The 17,658-nt window shown below is 42.8% G+C and overlaps 1 protein-coding gene across 3 annotated transcripts in view; it reads left to right on the forward strand.

The window, feature by feature from the left end:
* Window positions 1–30: 30 nt before the first annotated feature.
* The window catches only part of SLK (STE20 like kinase), a 44,754-nt gene continuing 27,126 nt past the window's right edge, over window positions 31–17,658 (forward strand). For 2 of the 3 annotated variants that reach the window (XM_070946220.1, XM_070946221.1), the window contains exons 1-3: window positions 31–427; window positions 779–1,551; window positions 16,713–16,877. In XM_070946220.1, coding sequence (XP_070802321.1) covers window positions 1,402–1,551; window positions 16,713–16,877 — 315 coding nt within the window. In that variant the 5' untranslated portion in view covers window positions 31–427; window positions 779–1,401. The remainder of the gene's footprint in view (window positions 428–778; window positions 1,552–16,712; window positions 16,878–17,658) is intronic. The other variant, XM_070946219.1, reaches the window with a different exon arrangement.

Here is a 17,658-nt window from a genome sequence, read left to right on the forward strand (position 1 = left end):
TGTTTGTTGTAATATCCGGTGGTTAGAACCGAAGGAGGGAATTACGGCGAAAGGAAAAAAAAAAAACCTTGGGGAAAAACGCACTCGAGGGAACTGGAGTGGCAGAGCGCCTGCGTAGCTCGGTAGAGCGAGAGGGAGGAGAAGGAGGAGGAGGCGCCGCCGCGTGGGGTGTGGGCGAAAGCGCTGGGAGAGATTCCAGGGGCGGTTGCGTTGCGTGCGGGCGGGCGGCGGTTGAGAGAACAAGACCAAGGGAGGTTGGTGGGGGAGCAGAGGAAGCGAGACCACCGAGCCTCCTTCCTGTGTGCTCCGCCCCCTTATTTGACGAAGGCGGGGGGAGAAAGGCACAGGAAGTAACGCTTAAGGCGGCGGGCGTCATCCTCCCCATCGCCTCTCCTGCGGCGGGGGAGACGAGAATCCGTCTCGGCTGGTGAGTTTCTCATTCCCATCTTTCTCTCCCCCCCCTTTTTTTTTTGTTGGAAAAGACCAGCAGCTGCCATCATTGAGGGTCGCTGCTTTTCCTGGAAAAACTCTTTGCTCCCAATCTATTTTTCTGCCATCTTTCCCCAATGAAAAAAAAAAGGGGGAGGCAGTAAACGGAGGGGGGGGGGGGTGGACGAGGAGGCTTTTTCATATAAGTCTGTTTTCCCATAAGGAATAACTTTTCATTTCATTTTTAATACATATACTGTTTGATGGGCGGGGGGGGGAGAAAATTTAAAAATGGTTGAGTATTTTCTTAAGCCACTTAATTTTTTGTCTCTTGCCTCTCTCCCAATAGACAAAATGCTCTCTTGAAGGCAAGTCCGTCGTAGGAAAGAAGATGCGATTTTCCGTTCTCATGGATTGCTGAAGTTTTCAACCACCAAGGAAAGGAGAGTTGCATCTGACACGATGTTAGCAGTCTGTGCTGTTGAATAAGGAGCGGCAGGGCTTGAATACAGCTGCCTGATTTTTTTGCCCACATGCTCACCATTTAATATTGGATCCTTTATCTGGAAGAATCAAGTGGGCATTTTCTGTTACGGGCAACCCATCTTTTTGGGATAGTGTCTTTGGAGCCTGGTCATATGCATTGAGTGATTAGAAGAAGGTAGTGCGAATTATATGATTATTAGGTTGGTAAACCTACAGCAATAAACTTGTGGGAAACTGCATGTGAGAAACCTCATGTGGCTGGCTGCTACTTGTTCTGGTTGTGAGGTTGGATTATTGAGTGCCGAATCAAAAATCTACACTGCAAATTGTCCCTATCCAGTCCTTTCTTAGCATCGTTGCTGACGCATAGCACCCTAGTCACAATTTTGTACTGTTTTTCTTTTAGACCATAACAGCAGACACAACAACTGCTTGATTTTTTTTCTGAAGAGTTTTAAAATAGTTTTTGAACTAAAAAGGGCAAATATGTCCTTCTTTAACTTCCGTAAGATCTTCAAGTTGGGAGGTGAAAAGAAAAAGAAACAGTATGAACATGTCAAGAGAGATTTGAATCCAGAGGACTTTTGGGAAATTATAGGAGAATTGGGTGATGGTGCTTTTGGCAAAGTATTTAAGGTAAGGAATGCTTATTTCATGATTCTATTGGTAAATTATATTTTTCTGGGCCCTGCATTTAACAACACTATAAAAATTCATAATCCATAAAATAAAAATGAGTGTTGGGCTATCATGATATGGTAAAAATGATGGATTTCTCTTAGATGTAAATAGCTGTCAAAATTAGTGATAAGTCAATTTTTAATTATTGCTTGGAATAAACAAACTGAAAAAAGTTATTGGAACATAGAACCATTCTCCTTCACTACATATTGCTAAGTTAATTTTTTTTGGCCTATTTTTCTACTGTCTGCACATTAAAAATAGATGTCTGGTGTTGTCTATAGATAAAAGAATAAGTGGTGGTTTGGATTTTTCATACAATACATGACTTCCTTCACCCTAAAGGCTTCAGTTTTATACCGAAAATATATTTAGAAAACAAATTCTAAAATTATGACTTCAATTATTAGTTTTTGAAATCTTACACTGCTGTTTTATAGAGGGTGGTGAACATATCTTAACATAGCAATTTCATCAAGACCAAATGCTTTTAAATAATTATATGATAATGACTTATTTAATATTGTTCCTTCAAAGTGTGAGAAATGAAGTATATTTAGAATAGACTAATTTATGATGTGAGATAGGCTTTCCTCATATGTTTCCTGGATAATCCTAAAATGTTAAATTCATAATTGGGTCATTGATGAAGATATGAACAGAGATTAGCTATTACACATCTAATACTTATACATCAAATAATTCCATGAATTAATGGACTACTTTCAGTGTTATAAATTGCTATGTATATGCATGCCTTTTGCATCTCATTGAACTTTTCATATTTCCATAAACATTCATAACCCAGCAGTTTCACCCTATCAGTCATTTGATCTGGTGATCAGCTGTCAGTTAGTGATACTAAATTGTTTTATTTTCTTTCATTAATGTCAGTAAGAAATTAGTAATTTATTTACTGCTTACTAACTAGCTGACTTGATTAGTGACTAAGAACTTCAAGTGGCCCATCTATGCTATGACTAGTATATATATATATATTAACTTTACTAAGCTTTTTAAAAAAATATTAAGAAAAAAATGTTAAACAGTTTTTAAAATAAATGTAAAACTTTTTTCATTGTTTGGATTTAATTGTCAACATCTTAAAAATATAGAAATTTTTAACAGAACAAAGTTCACTTAATGTAAGGAAAGATTTCAATCCACTCCCTGCAGGCTCCCTGCAGGCTGGTTGGAAAAGTGAGGGACTCCCTTTCTTGGTGAAAGGGACTGAAGATGCAATGGGGGTGGGGTGATGGACCATTGACAGTGTTGACTGTGTAGCTTAGAGCCCAACCCATATTCTTCAGGAAGAGTCTCATAAGCTGGCAGGCATGGCTAAGAAACTTTGGTTCAAATAATCTACTTTTAATAAATTATATATGATAGCTTTGTGATTTCATTTTTTTATGCTTGTGATTTTCTTCAGTCATTATTTGGACAGCAGTTTCTGCATGTCAGTCATAGAGCTGCTCACTGTCAATGTCTAATCTTAGATTTGAATTACAAATGGAGATTTTGAATTACAGTGACTATAACTCTGGAGTGGCAATATTTATAGCTCTGTGATTCAATCCAATGAATTCAATTGTTGCTTTTGTTTTAATTCCACAAATCAAGGAGGCATGGTAGGCAAGTTGATTCTTGTGTTCTTATATTAGTCACTTATATTCCAGGCACATATTGAATAAACTGAGGTCTTCTTTTCATATTTGAATATATTCTGTGTGTCAGCTCACACATACATGCTGGTTCCACCCATTTTTTTATGCAGCAGTCATCTTTTCCAAGGTATAAATTAAATCTTATCTACCTCAAACATTTATTTAAAAAGGAGGAAACAATATGTGTACTTTGCATCTTTAGCTTTTGCTTTAATGGACTTCTCTTCTGGGAAGGACTTTTTGCTTCCTTCCAGGTCTGTTTTATACTGGATACATTCCTAGGCAATATTTTAAGGGCAGTTAGTTCCCTGACTATGCAAATTCATCTTTTGGAACTTGTGATATTCTGCAATATTGATAGAATAATTGATTTTTTTTCTTAATATGTTTAATTGAGGACATATTTATGAGAATATTTCCTTCGGTATGGAATGCTATAATATTTAATAAATAAATTGAAAGGAATTGGATGAAACAGTTCCCTCATTATTCTTCATTCTGTACCCTTGCCCATCGTTAACTATCCATAAAAGTTGCTCTGGAGTTCTGGTATGATCCATTTAGGACAACAAATGAATGAAGTCAAGTTGCTATTCCAAAGTCCATTTAATAATAACATGGAAGCTGTTCCAAAACAGTTCAAAGTAGATTGATTGATTGACTAACTGAACAGAAGTAGCAGTAGTAATAAACTAAATAAACAAAAATGTTTATGTCAAAATTATTAAAATAAACAAAATATTTATATACTAAAATACTTTTTATTTGGAAAAGATTCTGCTTTGGTTTCTTTTTCTCTGTATGATCTGTTGAAATGGAAATTACTGTCTATAAGAGGTAAATAAAAGAATTGTTTGATTTAGTATATATCTGTTTTTGTTTATAGCTTTATAGTTAGCCTTGTCATTTTATTTATTCTTACAACTGTAAGAATGCTGTATTTTTAGTACTGTATACTGTATTGTTGTTTTTTTCTTGGCTAAAGTATTTGGTTTTTATGACATATACATATAAACTCTTTTTGTTATGATCAAAAACCATTGCACGTAAAAAAGTTAAACTAAAACTGCAGCAGAATGAACTTTTATAAATAGAACACTATTTCTGCCAAGACTTGAGATTGCTTTATAATAGTTTCATTAGAAACTATTGTTATTGATCATATTACAAGCATGGAATTTGTATGATAAATATTTGCTATGGAATTATGAAATCTTCAATTATTTTTTTCTTCAGAACTAACAAATTTGAATCGTAGTTTTATTTGTCAGCTAACATTTAAGAATAAACAGTTTAGTTACAAAGACTTGACTGTGATAGATGATACAAAGCAGATAAGTTGCATCTGACAAAGGGAGTTGTAACAAATGAAAGAATATACTGCAGTAAATTTGCTGGTCTTTAAGGAGGTGCATATTGTTTGTAGATAAATGATACTCTATCTGAATTAGTAGGTATTGATCTAACTTTTGAGTTGCATATGCTAACATATATAGGCTATGTGTAGAAATTTGAAGGTTGCATGACATTATGGCCGAAAATGAACATTCTGATTTTGTTGATGTGATCAACAGAGAAATGTCATTGAATTTGTTTTTCTGTATTATCTTGGTTCTGCTCTCCAGAGCTGAGAAGAAACATACTATATCTTTACATTGGCAATGGAGTGAGCTTTCATCTCTTAACTTTCATAGAAAATAAATGGTAAGCAAGAGACCAATCTAACTCCATCTAATAGACAAAGGAAGAGTACCTTTATGACAGTGGCTTATACTTCCATTCCAGAAGAACTTTAATTTTTGGTTACAAAGATTTTTCTTCCTGAACACTTGGGTGCATCTTATAGATTTCTGACTACTAATAACTTGTAATTTAACCTATCACGGACTGTTTTATAGAAATCTTCTGTTTTTACACAATGTACACCCTTTTATATATTGACTGTGTTACCAACATAGAAGAAACATATGAAAAAATGGAATTGTTGTTGAAGCACATCCAGTACAACTAAAATATCTATGGAGACCTAAAAGTAGTGGCTGCTAGGATATATCAAGTATGTTATTATAGATGCAATTGAGAGAGCCATGCAAGAGAGTCAAATAACATTAAAAGAAATGGTCACTACAAAAGAATTTGTTTCCAGGACAGAAAATATGGCACATGAATCACTTATTAATCCAACAAACAAATTTTTGTCTCTGCTTCACATAAAACTCAAGCCTGATGAAAAATTTGTCAGAACGATGAACAAGGAAAGTAAAGATTTTTGTTATTTGCAACAGATGTTTCCAAGAAAAACTAATGCCAAGATTACGGAAGGTGTTTCTGTTGGTCTACAGATCAGATATGTCATCAGTGACACACTTTGAAGATCTGTTAGTGGAGCTGGAGAAAATCACCTGGAAAGCATTCAAGAATGTTGTTGAGAATTTCCTTGGCAACTACAGAGAAACAAACTACATTCAGCTGGTTGACAAATTTCTTACAGCGTACAAGACCATAAGGTGTAATATGTCACTAAAGATTCAGTTTTTGCATACATACTTGAACTTCTTTTCCAAAAATTTAGGTACAGTCAGTGATGAACACGGTGAAAGTTTTTACCAGAACAGTTGTCAGGCATGAAAGACCAGGCCAACACCTGAAGGTTCAATTTAACTGATTTATTGATAAAAGTGTGGATCTAGAAATCTTCTCAACTAACAGTCAGCATTTGATTAGCGTTAGAATTAAATAAGAGTCAACAGAAGTCAAGGGTGGTTTGGCTATTTTCCTGTGCGCTGCTCCCACTATCCATGCATGGGTTAATCCTTCAGTGCTTGGCAAACAACTGAGTGAAAACAAAAGACTTTTCCTCCCCTTTCCGGCTCCCAAGCCACGCCTCTGTTCCCATGATCCCCCAGTCTTCACTCAGTTGCTGGCAAACACTGTAGTGATTTTGGGAGCTCCACAGTTTTCCAGGAAGGTATTGTACCTCTGTGGGGATAGTTCTCTCCTTTGTTTCTAGTTTCTAGTTTCTTTAATCCTCCCTTTCCTTAGGGCGTCTAGGTTTTTTTGTTAATTTTGAATAGTTTGGTTTTTTTTTTCGCGGCTCCTTCCCTTTTACAATTGTTTCTGCTACGTGCATCAAGAAGAGGGGGGGGGAGAGCGGAGCTAAGCCTCTCACGCCGCCTGATCAGCTGGCTTAAATTTAAAAGGCAGCTCCTTTCCCGCCCTGGTAACGCTGCTCTCAATCGCGCTCCCCAGCTGGCCGGCAGGCTCAACTCAGCGCGCGCCCCTCTCGCCCACCGCGCGCCGCGCTCACAAGCGGTTTTGCGCTAATCAGCTGGGCGTCGGGGCCGGAGGCTCAGACCACGTGGCGCAGACTTGCAGCACTACTTTGGGAGCCGCGCTTCGCCGGAGAGGCACGGGACAGAAGCGCGAAGAGGAGGAGCGTCGAGGAGGCAAGCAGCCTACCCCTACGCTACAGAAAGAGCCTGCAAGGGGAAACGCGCGGCGTTTGGCGGACCCTCGGGCCGCCATTGTGAGTCCGTCGCAGAAGACTGGCACAGTGGGTGACCGCACCACGTGCCAGCGCCATTTTGACGGACCCTCGGGCCGCCATCTTGGTTAGAGCCTTAAGCCTACGCCTCCCTCCACCACCAGGGAGCAGGCTAGCCCCCCCCCCAATCACTCCTCGCCCAAAGGGAGTTTTATCATCAGGGGACAAGGCTCAGCGCAGCTCCAGGCCGGCTCTCTCATCGCAGAAGCAGCAATGTCTCGCTCCCCCCCCGTCTTCTGATATGGAGCTGGAGCTCACCCTCCCACGCAAAACCTCAAAGGGGGGGAAAAAGAAGTCCAAGAGGAGACACGAGAGTGCAACCAGCAGGGCCGCATCGGAAGGCTCCCTACCCATCCGGGACAGGGACGCCTTGAGAAGGCACAATGCACTCGAGCGGCAGTGGGAGAGAGCGCACAAGGCGTCTTCAGGAGCCCCAGCCAGGGAGTCTGGGCCCTTGGGACCAGCACAGGCCCCCCCAGGGGACACAGAGCCGGGACTCTCTTCAGTGGCCGACATTGCAGTCACGCCAAGAACCCCAGATGCGACCAGGCTGGGGCACACGACCCCCCGTCGCGAGACAGGCCCAGGCCCCGGACCGGAGGCCGCAATGTCTCCTTCTCCAGCCCAGTTTTTTCGGGCCAGGGAGGCAACCCCCACCCCTTCAAGGGCAGACCAGCAGCCCCAGGGGGGGGCAGGGGTGACAGCCCCAATGGATTTCCAGGCCATGTTTTCGGCCTTTTCGTCCTTTCTCACAGCAAGTATGCAGCAGGCTTCCCAGACACAGGTCCAAGCCGCACCGGCCCAGGCACGGCAGCACCACCTGCAACCGCGGCCTCTCCCAGATCAAGGACAGGTCTCGTCGTCTGAGGAATCAGACCAAGCGGAGGAGGGGCCTGAGGGGATGGAGCTATCGGAGGACGAGGGCCTGGCACCGGACACCCCGGCATTTACTGGCCTCTTTCGCCCGGCGCTATTCAAGTCCCTACTCCACAAGGCGCGGCTTACAACCAACCTCGGAATTCCAGGGGACGTCGCAACTACTACCCCGCAAACAGCAGGTCCTCATGACGCTCTTTTCCAATCGTCAAAACCACAAAAGGACTTCATCCCTTGCCCTCAGCTCTTTACGGAGGTCATTCAGAACCCTTGGGCGCAACCGGCCTCCCTGGCAACGCCCAGCAGCCTGGAGAGGAAGCTCTACTGCTCAGCCCCGGAATTGGAGGACCTTCTGGCGCTACCCTCAGTAGACCAACCAGTGGCAACGCTATCCTCTAGCTCCTTGGTCTCCACCGACCCGCTAGACACTCTCAAAGCAGAGGAGAAGAGAATGGAGGGGGCTTTCCGCAAGGCTCATCAGGCAGCAGGCTGGGCAATCAGATCCGCGACCGCCTCATCCTTCTTCAACAGAGCGTCCCTCATTTGGCTCCGGCACCTCCAAGACAGACTCCCGCCGGAAGACACTAGGCTGCATCAAGATCTTAACAAAATAATAGCTGCCACCGAATATACAGCCGACAGCTCTCTGAACTCTGCTAAGTTCGCTTCTAGGGCTCTGGCCTCAACCATTACCGCCAGGAGGCTGTTCTGGCTTAAGCCATGGAAAGCCGACTTTAAAGCAAAGTGGAAGCTGACCACTTCCCCATACAAAGCGCCAGAGCTGTTCGGAGCGGCGCTTGAACCCCTACTGGTCGAGGGGAAAGACAAGAGGAAGATTCTCCCCTCGACATACCGGCGCCAGGAGCGCAGATACACACCTTACCCGCTCCAGCAGCCCTTTCGCGCCAGCACCGGACCCAGGGGGTCCTTCTCTCATCGCTCCCAATACCAGGGAGGAGACAGACTTCACGACAGGCAGCAGTTCCGAGACCGAGGACGACAACAGCAGCCTAAGCGCAACTTCCGGGGAGCCGGCCCTAAGCCCGCCAGAAGGGGAAAATGACTCAGGGCCCACGGGACCCATAGGGGGAAGGCTCATCCGCTTTCATCCTCAATGGGCCAGATCGACGTCGGACTCCTGGGTAAGGCGTACGATCTCTTCAGGATTATCCATCGAATTTGCCGGTCTGCCGCCCCACCGGTTCGTCCGTTGCCCAACCCCTCAATCCTCGGAGCTTCAGGACTTAATGTCACAAGAGATTGCCCACCTCCTAGAGGTCGAAGCCATAGAGCCGGTCCCGCACAGCCAGTGGGGCTCAGGTTTCTACTCAACCCTCTTCCTGGTGCCCAAGAACTCCGGGGGTTGGAGGGCCATACTCAATCTAAAGCGCCTGAACCTGTCCGTTCAATACCGCAGATTCAAAATGCACTCCCTCAAGTCCATCTTAGCGGGGGTGAGACAGGGCGACTTCCTTCAGTCGGTCGACCTCAAGGAGGCTTACCTCCATGTGCCCATTCACCCGCATCACCGTCGCTACCTGAGGTTCGAGTATGCGGGCCGGCATTACCAATATCGCGCGATGCCATTCGGCCTCTCGTCGGCCCCGCGCACCTTTACCAAGCTGGTAGCGGTGGTGGCGGCCAGGCTCCGAGCCGTCCCGATCCGGGTTCTCTGTTACCTGGACGACATTCTTGTCCTGTCGTCCACGCCCGACCAGGCCTCCAGAGACATGAAGATGGTGATGAAGATCTTCCAGGATCACGGTTTCACCATAAACCTTGCAAAGAGTCAACTTCAGCCCACCACCAGACTTCTCCACCTAGGGGCGGTGATAGATTCATCCAGCGGCCAGGTGTTCCTGTCACCGGACAGAGTCCAGAGCATCCGAACTCTGATCCTGCAGACCCTGTCGGGGAGGAGAGCTGCACTGTGCCACCTCTCAAGCCTCCTTGGCAAGATGGTATCCTGCTTCGGCATCGTACCGTGGGCACGCAGACATTCGAGACCCTTGCAATGGTTCCTCCTTCCCTTCCAGCGAACGGGAAGGGCCAACTCCAAGAAGGAAGTTCGTCTCACTCCCCAGGTCCGCCGTTCCCTCAGGTGGTGGACATCGCCATCGCTCCTCAAAGGGTCCAGCTTCCTAGAGCCGGACCGCCTGATTCTTACCACCGATGCCAGCCTTCGGGGGTGGGGAGCCCACCTCCACAACCTAGTCACACAAGGTCAGTGGTCGCCTCAAGAACGGCAATGCAGCATCAATCTCCTAGAGCTGCGGGCGATCAAGCTGGCTCTGCGCAGCTTCCAGCCGACGGTGCAGGGGCATCACATCCTAATCCTGACCGACAACATCTCGGCCAAAGCGCATGTCAACAGGGAGGGGGGCACAAGGTCTCGTACCCTGATGCGGGAGGCCGCAGACCTGTTCAGCTGGGCAGAGAGACACCTACTCTCGATCAGAGCAGATCACATTTCGGGCGCAACCAATGTGAGGGCGGACTGGCTCAGCCGCGAAACAATAGATCAAGCGGAATGGCAGCTCCAGCCTCAGCTGTTCCAAGAACTCGCCTCGCGCTTCGGAAACCCGACGGTAGATCTCTTCGCGACTCCAGCCAACGCCCAACTTCCCCGCTTCATTTCTCGCTACCCAACACCACAGGCGGAGGACCACAATGCGCTACGCTGCAGGTGGCCCAGGGGTCTCCTGTACGCATTTCCACCAGTCCCGCTGCTTCCACGCCTCATCCGAAAGCTACTGGCAGAAAAAGCAGACCTACTCCTGGTAGCCCCGAACTGGCCCCGGAGACCATGGTTCGCCGACCTGGTGGCACTGTCCGTGGAACAACCATGGGTGATCCCACCACAACAGCTCGTCCTGTGCCAGGGAGCAGTCACGCATCCAGAGCCCCAGTGGCTGCAATTAGCCGTCTGGCATTTGAACGGGTCATCCTGAAGAAGGATAACCTGCCAGACGAGGTAGTTGCCACTATCCAGGCGGCCAGGCGCCCGTCTACGACACGCATCTACGAGTCATCATGGCAGGCGTTCTGTCGCTGGAGTGCCAACCAGCACATCGACCCCACGTCAGCTACTACTCGGGACATCCTGCGGTTCCTACAAGCTGGTCTAGAAAGCGGCCTGGCCCCGGCAACCCTACGTAGACAGACAGCGGCTTTGTCAACAGTCATCACATGCCCGCCGTACCAATCCCTCGCGCACCACCCGCGCATCAAGGAGTTTCTGCATGGGGCCACCAACCTGCGACCCCCCACAGTACACCGTTACCCTTCATGGGATTTGCCTCTCGTGTTGCGGGCACTGACCGAGGCCCCCTTTGAGCCCCTAGACTCGAGCTCGCTGAAGTACCTATCATTTAAGGTGACCTTCCTACTGGCGATCACCTCAGCGAGAAGGGTCTCAGAACTAGCAGCTCTTTCTGTCCGCAAGGACTTATGTATCTTCCACGACTCAACCGTGACGCTACGTCTGGATCCCGCCTTTATCCCAAAGGTCAACTCGTGGTTCCACCGAGCCCAGGAGCTCATCCTGCCAGATTTCTGCCCTTCACCTCGTGATCCCAGAGAGAAGAGGTGGCACACTCTAGACGTTCGACGCGCCGTCCGCATTTACATTCGACGGACCGCTCCCTTCCGTCGTACGGAGGGTCTCCTGGTCTCATTCAACCCGAAGTCCATGGGTCAGAAGATTTCAGCAGCCACGGTCAGCAGATGGATCAAGGCCTACATCGCCTTGGCATATGACCTGTCCTCCAAACCGGGTCCCGGCAAGATCCTACCGCACTCGACTCGCAGCGCGGCCACCACGGCGGCTTGGGCCACTCAAGCCTCGGTCGTGGACATCTGCAGAGCTGCGACGTGGTCGTCCCTCACACCGTTCATCCGACACTACAAGATCGATGTGTTCAACTCGGCTGAGGCATCGTTTGGCCGCAGAGTACTGCAGAAGGTGTTGTCGGAGGAGGACTCTGGAGGCAGTCAGCTTCCCACCCAGGGAGTTTAAGCTTGGGTATATCCCATGCATGGATAGTGGGAGCAGCGCACAGGAAAATGGACGTTGTCTTACCTGAACGTCCCTTTTCTGGGCGCTGCGTACACTATCCATATCCCGCCCGTTAGGGCCGACTGCCCCTGTTTATGACTGAGACTAGCTCTCTTTTTCCATTACGTTAATTTGAGTTAATAAAGTTGAGTTTATAAGTTACTCATAGTGTGGTTTCTTGTCTGCTGCGCCTTCGTTCAGACTGGGGGATCATGGGAACAGAGGCGTGGCTTGGGAGCCGGAAAGGGGAGGAAAAGTCTTTTGTTTTCACTCAGTTGTTTGCCAAGCACTGAAGGATTAACCCATGCATGGATAGTGTACGCAGCGCCCAGAAAAGGGACGTTCAGGTAAGACAACGTCCAATTCATTTCTGCCCATGTGATGATTCTAGACTGCTACCTCTTTTCATTTCTCCCCCTAGCTCTGCCAGTCCTTCTACACAATGAAAAAAATGGCATCAGGGCAACTGGAATCCATCAATGCTGACTGACACTGCAGTTGGACACTGCAGCGACATATATCAGATGCTGAGTACAAAAGAAAATCGGCAGCAAAACATTGTTGGCCCCTTTGAACTCATTCATGTCAGAAACATACAATTAAATAGATTATAGTCATTAAAAGTTAATTTCATATTTTTCAAGATTCCTACATAATACAGTTGTTCTGAAATTATATTTGTTCAGTTCGAAGGTGTCTATTACCAAAATTTTTCAGGAGGCAAATATTTTGGAAAAATGTGTTGTCTAGTGATACTGTGGTTTCCTTAGAACCAAATGTTTAGGAGCAGTAATACATTCCAAATGTATATAGGAGCTCAGGAAGCAAAACTTTCGGGGGGAAAATCATCTACTGTTATAATTTATTCTTAGTTTCTTGAATTTCATTCATTTGAAAAAGAGGAATGAATAAATAATGAACTGGAAAAGAATTAACATAACATTGGAAGAAAAGCTTTGAAAGACAGAAAGACAAGCTTTCCAAAGCACTTGGAAAGGGTGTTTCATAAAGCATTATTGCATTTTCAAATCCTCTGATCCTCTGGAAGGTTGAGTCAATTGTTTCAAAACCAGTCCTCCATATCTGTAGATGCAATGATAAAATTTATCCTGAGACTTTGCACATTGTGTGTTACTGCTTTGCAGTCTAAAGCCGGAGCGATAGTTTAACACTTAAGAAAAGAATGCACATTGTGAAACTTTTGAATGATTGTGCAGCGTAATGTAACATCTTGCAGGTTACATACTCTGTCAACGTGACTTACAAAATATTACAGTCCTTATGAAATATTACAATACAAGGTGCCCCAAATTGCAACCCTGTTCATTCCTATTTAGTATCTACGTACAACTACTGGTGAAGTTATTGTCATTTGGTGATTAGTACCATCAATACATTGATGATACTCAGTGGTACACTTCAGCCCTGGAAGTATTTTTAGACTTACAGTTCCCAGTTGGTGAGCAGGTTACAGATATGGCCAAGAGGGCCCTTGCACAATTTAAATCTAATGCATCAGTTGTGCTTCTCCTGGAACACATGCCTTTACTTCCTTGTTGGACTATTGCAGCATGCTTTAAATGGCCCTGCCATTGAACACCAGTTTAGAATCTGCTGTTGTTCCAGAACATACAAATGTAGGGAGTTTTGGATGCAAACTGATAACACTAGTTATGGTTTTTTATAATAACACCTTTGCTTTGTGGGATGCAAGGCTTCCAGGTTTAATTTAAGGTATTGTTTTAACGCCTATGAAGCTCTACATGGTAGTGGTCCAGGTTACTTGTGGAACTGACAATCCCTTATTGTATTTAACTGCTCCACCGCATCTAACATGATGGGCTTATTCCTTGTCTCTTCTTTGAAACAGTGCCATCTAATGCATCCCAAGAAGCATGCTTTGTTTGTCATAGCACCTTTAGTCTTATATCTTTAGTCTTATATCCACACCTTTAGACTATCCAGAGTTGTGGATAATCTTGACTATATAAGCCATCTGGAAAACTTTGAAGACCTAGCTTTTGCCTGAGGCTATGGCAGGGGTGTCAAACTCATGGGCTGGAGGCCTCACACGCTAGCCACGCCCACCCCATTTTAGCAAAGGGAAAAGAAGTCATGATACGTCACATGATGATAATGTGACATCACAAATTTGACACCCCTGGGCTATGGAGCCAGGCTATTAATGGAAGCCCCACCTGTAGGGTTTATTTGGATTACAGATTTGTTATAATGTTCATTACTTCTTGTTTTTATGTTTTGTATTGTGAACAATTCAGAATCATAAGACTAAGAAGCGTGGCTATATAAATGAGAGAGCTCTGAAAAACAAGAATGTAGTAGGAACTTCTTTCTTTGGGAATCTTTCCAGAGAGCAGTTAGTAATGGTCCTATGAATAGGAATTGATAATTATACAGCTAGAGCAGACTTTTAAATTGGTTTCTCTTCTGAGATTATAAACCTCAAAGTGAAAATTGTTTTCATTTTTTATTATTGTACAAGCTACTCAAGGAAACACTTTGAATAATACATTGAAAAGAAGAGGTAGGGTTTTTAAAGCTATGTATAAAATTATGCAGGCACTTAGACTTCCATGCAGACTGATAATTCTTAATTACATAGATCCTAGCTCTCCAATAATTGATGAATGAATTAAAGGATAATGGATTTTAATCTACTGTATCTCTTCTTCTATTGCCCTAGTAAGTTGTATTAAGTATGTATAATATTTTAGGAACAAAGTTGTGGATTGATGCCATGAACTTCTAAAATTATTTTGAAAATCCCTATAGTCTAAAATTGATTCTAAATTAGCAAAAAATTGGGTTTATCTTTCTGCAGTGCTTCTGCTTCTTTCTCTGTGAACTGTATCAATCTGTTGTAGAGAGGGACAAGAGGTCAGCCTGATGGCTCCTAATTTAAGGGGTACCACAGAGTTTAGTCCTTGTCCCCTCCCCTCCTGTTTTTTAACATTGCATTAAATTACTGGGGGAGATCATCAAGCAATTCAGGATTATGATACCATCAGTATGCTGATTATGCCCAACTATCTCACTAGCATGCTCTTGATGTTCTATCCCAATGCATGGTAACTATGATGGTCTGAAGTGGAGAGAATTATCTCAGATTGAACCTAAACAAGATAAAGTTTTGTTTGTACATTGGGCTTCTATTTTGGTGCCATTGTTATTTCTGGCTGCTACAATTATTTTATATGGGGCTACTTTTAAAGATTACATGATAATTTCAGTTTGTTGTAATATGGAGGCCAATATCTTGCTGGTTCCTAATATTGGAAGCATGTTACAATTATAAGACAAGCCTTGAAGAAGCTATAGTTCAGTTTCTAGTACAATTTAAAGTGCTGGCCTCCTCCTTCAAGTAAATTAGTTCCAGCCTATTAGATCATATTGGGGGCCCTTCATGTTGTTCCAAATTTCTGAAATATCAGGGTAGATATTCTCTGTAGCAGTGCCAACACTATGGAATAGACTGTCCATTGAGATGACGCTGGTAGCTTTTAGGAGATTGTTAAAAGTGAAGCTTTTTTATATAGCCATTCAGTAACATTCACCTACATCTTTTGTAATTATTTTACTCTCCAACTTTAATTTTGCTTTTGAAATTTGCATTGCATGTTTTAATTCTGTTGTTATTTTTACTGTGATATTGTAACAGTTGAGACCAGTGAAACTGTTGAGGAAAAAATCAAATTACCAGTTTAAATGTTTTTTCTGGGTTTTTATATTTAATAACAAGTATTAAGTTTTTGAGTCTTTTTTAGAAATAGTATTACGAATGATAGCCATATAGTTTAAAAATTGCTATGTTTAGTTGGTAGACAAAAGATTTTAGAACAATAAAAAGACATAAGATTATTAAAAATTCAGGGATAGCTATGTAAGCTTGTTATGATAAAACTGTAAAATATCTCAGATAATTAAAAATGCAGCTAATGCATACATAATATTTTGGGAATTCTGTCTCCTTTACTAGATTTATAAAATTTATCCTGACATAGGAATGCATATACTATATACCACCAAGTATGTGCCCTTCCTCAAGGGAGGAAGGAAAGAATAATAAATATATAGAATGATATATAACAATATACTATTGAAAGCCATTGTCATTACTGATAGATTTGAGAAAGAATTTTGTTGGATGATAGTTTTCTATGCAAAAATATATATTGCAAATTAGTTTTAAAAATTTTTATTCAAGTTGTCGGACATGGGGTTAATCTGCTGCTTATAACTTTCATTAATCAGTCTTTGTCAATTTACCTTCAGGTGTTCCTTCTTGAACAGTATCCTAGAAGTTCACATGGTCCCTATTATTTATATAGATTGCTATTTCTGATATCAGCTTTGCAGTAATTTGATTTTCTTGAGGAATCTGTTCTATGCAGACAGCAGTGAGTGATTGTATGCAGATAATATATATAGCATTGGAATATTAAGAGTTATATGAAATTTGTGAGAGTTATTTCAATTGTCAAGGTGCAATACTACAAGAATATTATACAATAACACTATAGAATAAAATTATATACTTTGTATATAATACAAAGAAACCATAGTGGTAAATCACATGCTTTTTACATGCAGATAATTTGTTTCCATGTGCTTTGTGTTTTGTATATTTTGGTTTCCCAATTAATTTGGGAATGGAATAAGCCTTAGTACATGGAAGAAATAGGCAGATTATAATACTATCTACACAGATGTGGTCTGCTTTCTGCTTTAGCTAAGACTGATTTCAGTAAGATGGTGTCAACTTGAAGGCTTTGCAGAAGGAAAGGTTGCATTGAATAAATCAAAGAAGAAAGTGCTAATAATATGTTCTAGATGATCCAGTATATTCTAGTATGTATTTACAAAACATCCAGAACATAGAGGAACACTTGAATAAAATGTCTGCATTATAAATGAATAAAACAACCAACCAGTTCTCCTTTAATGTTTTCTGCAGGCTCAGAACAAAGAAACAAAAGTCCTTGCTGCTGCAAAGGTCATTGATACAAAATCCGAAGAAGAACTTGAAGACTACATGGTTGAAATTGATATCTTAGCATCCTGTGATCATCCTAATATTGTCAAATTGCTAGATGCTTTTTATTATGAAAATAATCTTTGGGTAAGGGTTTACTTTTGTCCACAACTATATGTTTTAGTGGAGAAAAGGTACTGTTTATTAAATCTTAACATTGTCTCCATGCAATCTGCCTTTTAAAAAAATACATTTTTAGAGACAGATGTGCAATTCACTGCATCTATTGGAAATGAACATTTTAAACATTTCAAAATAATGTAAACTCTGCTGGCTGTTGATGAAGAATCATTTTGTAGAAATAGTTATCTGTGCATAAATACAAAGAAAAATACTGTCTTCAATATCAGATTTAGGCTAGACTGCCCAGGTTGGGCTAGCCAAAGTAGAAAGACCAAATGCAATCATTCTTTCATATTTTGTTGTGAACTTAAGATTCATGCCGCAATGGGATGTGTGAGAAATTAAAATCACCAATAAACATACAGTGCTGTACCATAACGTTTTTAATTGTTGTCCACTACAAAAAGTATGATATTGTTCATTAAGACTTAATGTTATATATAAACAGGTCATTATAATTTATTCAACAAATCATCGCTAAGAAAATCTTAAATTATAGTTCTGTGAAAACTCAATCATTCACATAGTAATGGGACATTAAAATGGCATATTAAATGGCATATTAAAAATGATATTTGACATTGTGTTCCCCTTCTTTCATTTCTCCCTTTTCACCTGTGAGAAAAATTGGATCGTAACTTCTCCCTCCCCTTCCACTTAGACGAAGGGGAGAGAGGAAGAAAGATTAATGCCATTTTATGATAGAAGGTAAATTCCATTCATGTTTCCAAAGAACAGGAATTGC

This window comes from Pituophis catenifer, unplaced genomic scaffold (assembly GCF_029215685.1).
Source record: "Pituophis catenifer annectens isolate HBS135680 unplaced genomic scaffold, rPitCat1.0.hap2 SCAF_6, whole genome shotgun sequence".
Taxonomy (NCBI): domain Eukaryota; kingdom Metazoa; phylum Chordata; class Lepidosauria; order Squamata; family Colubridae; genus Pituophis; species Pituophis catenifer.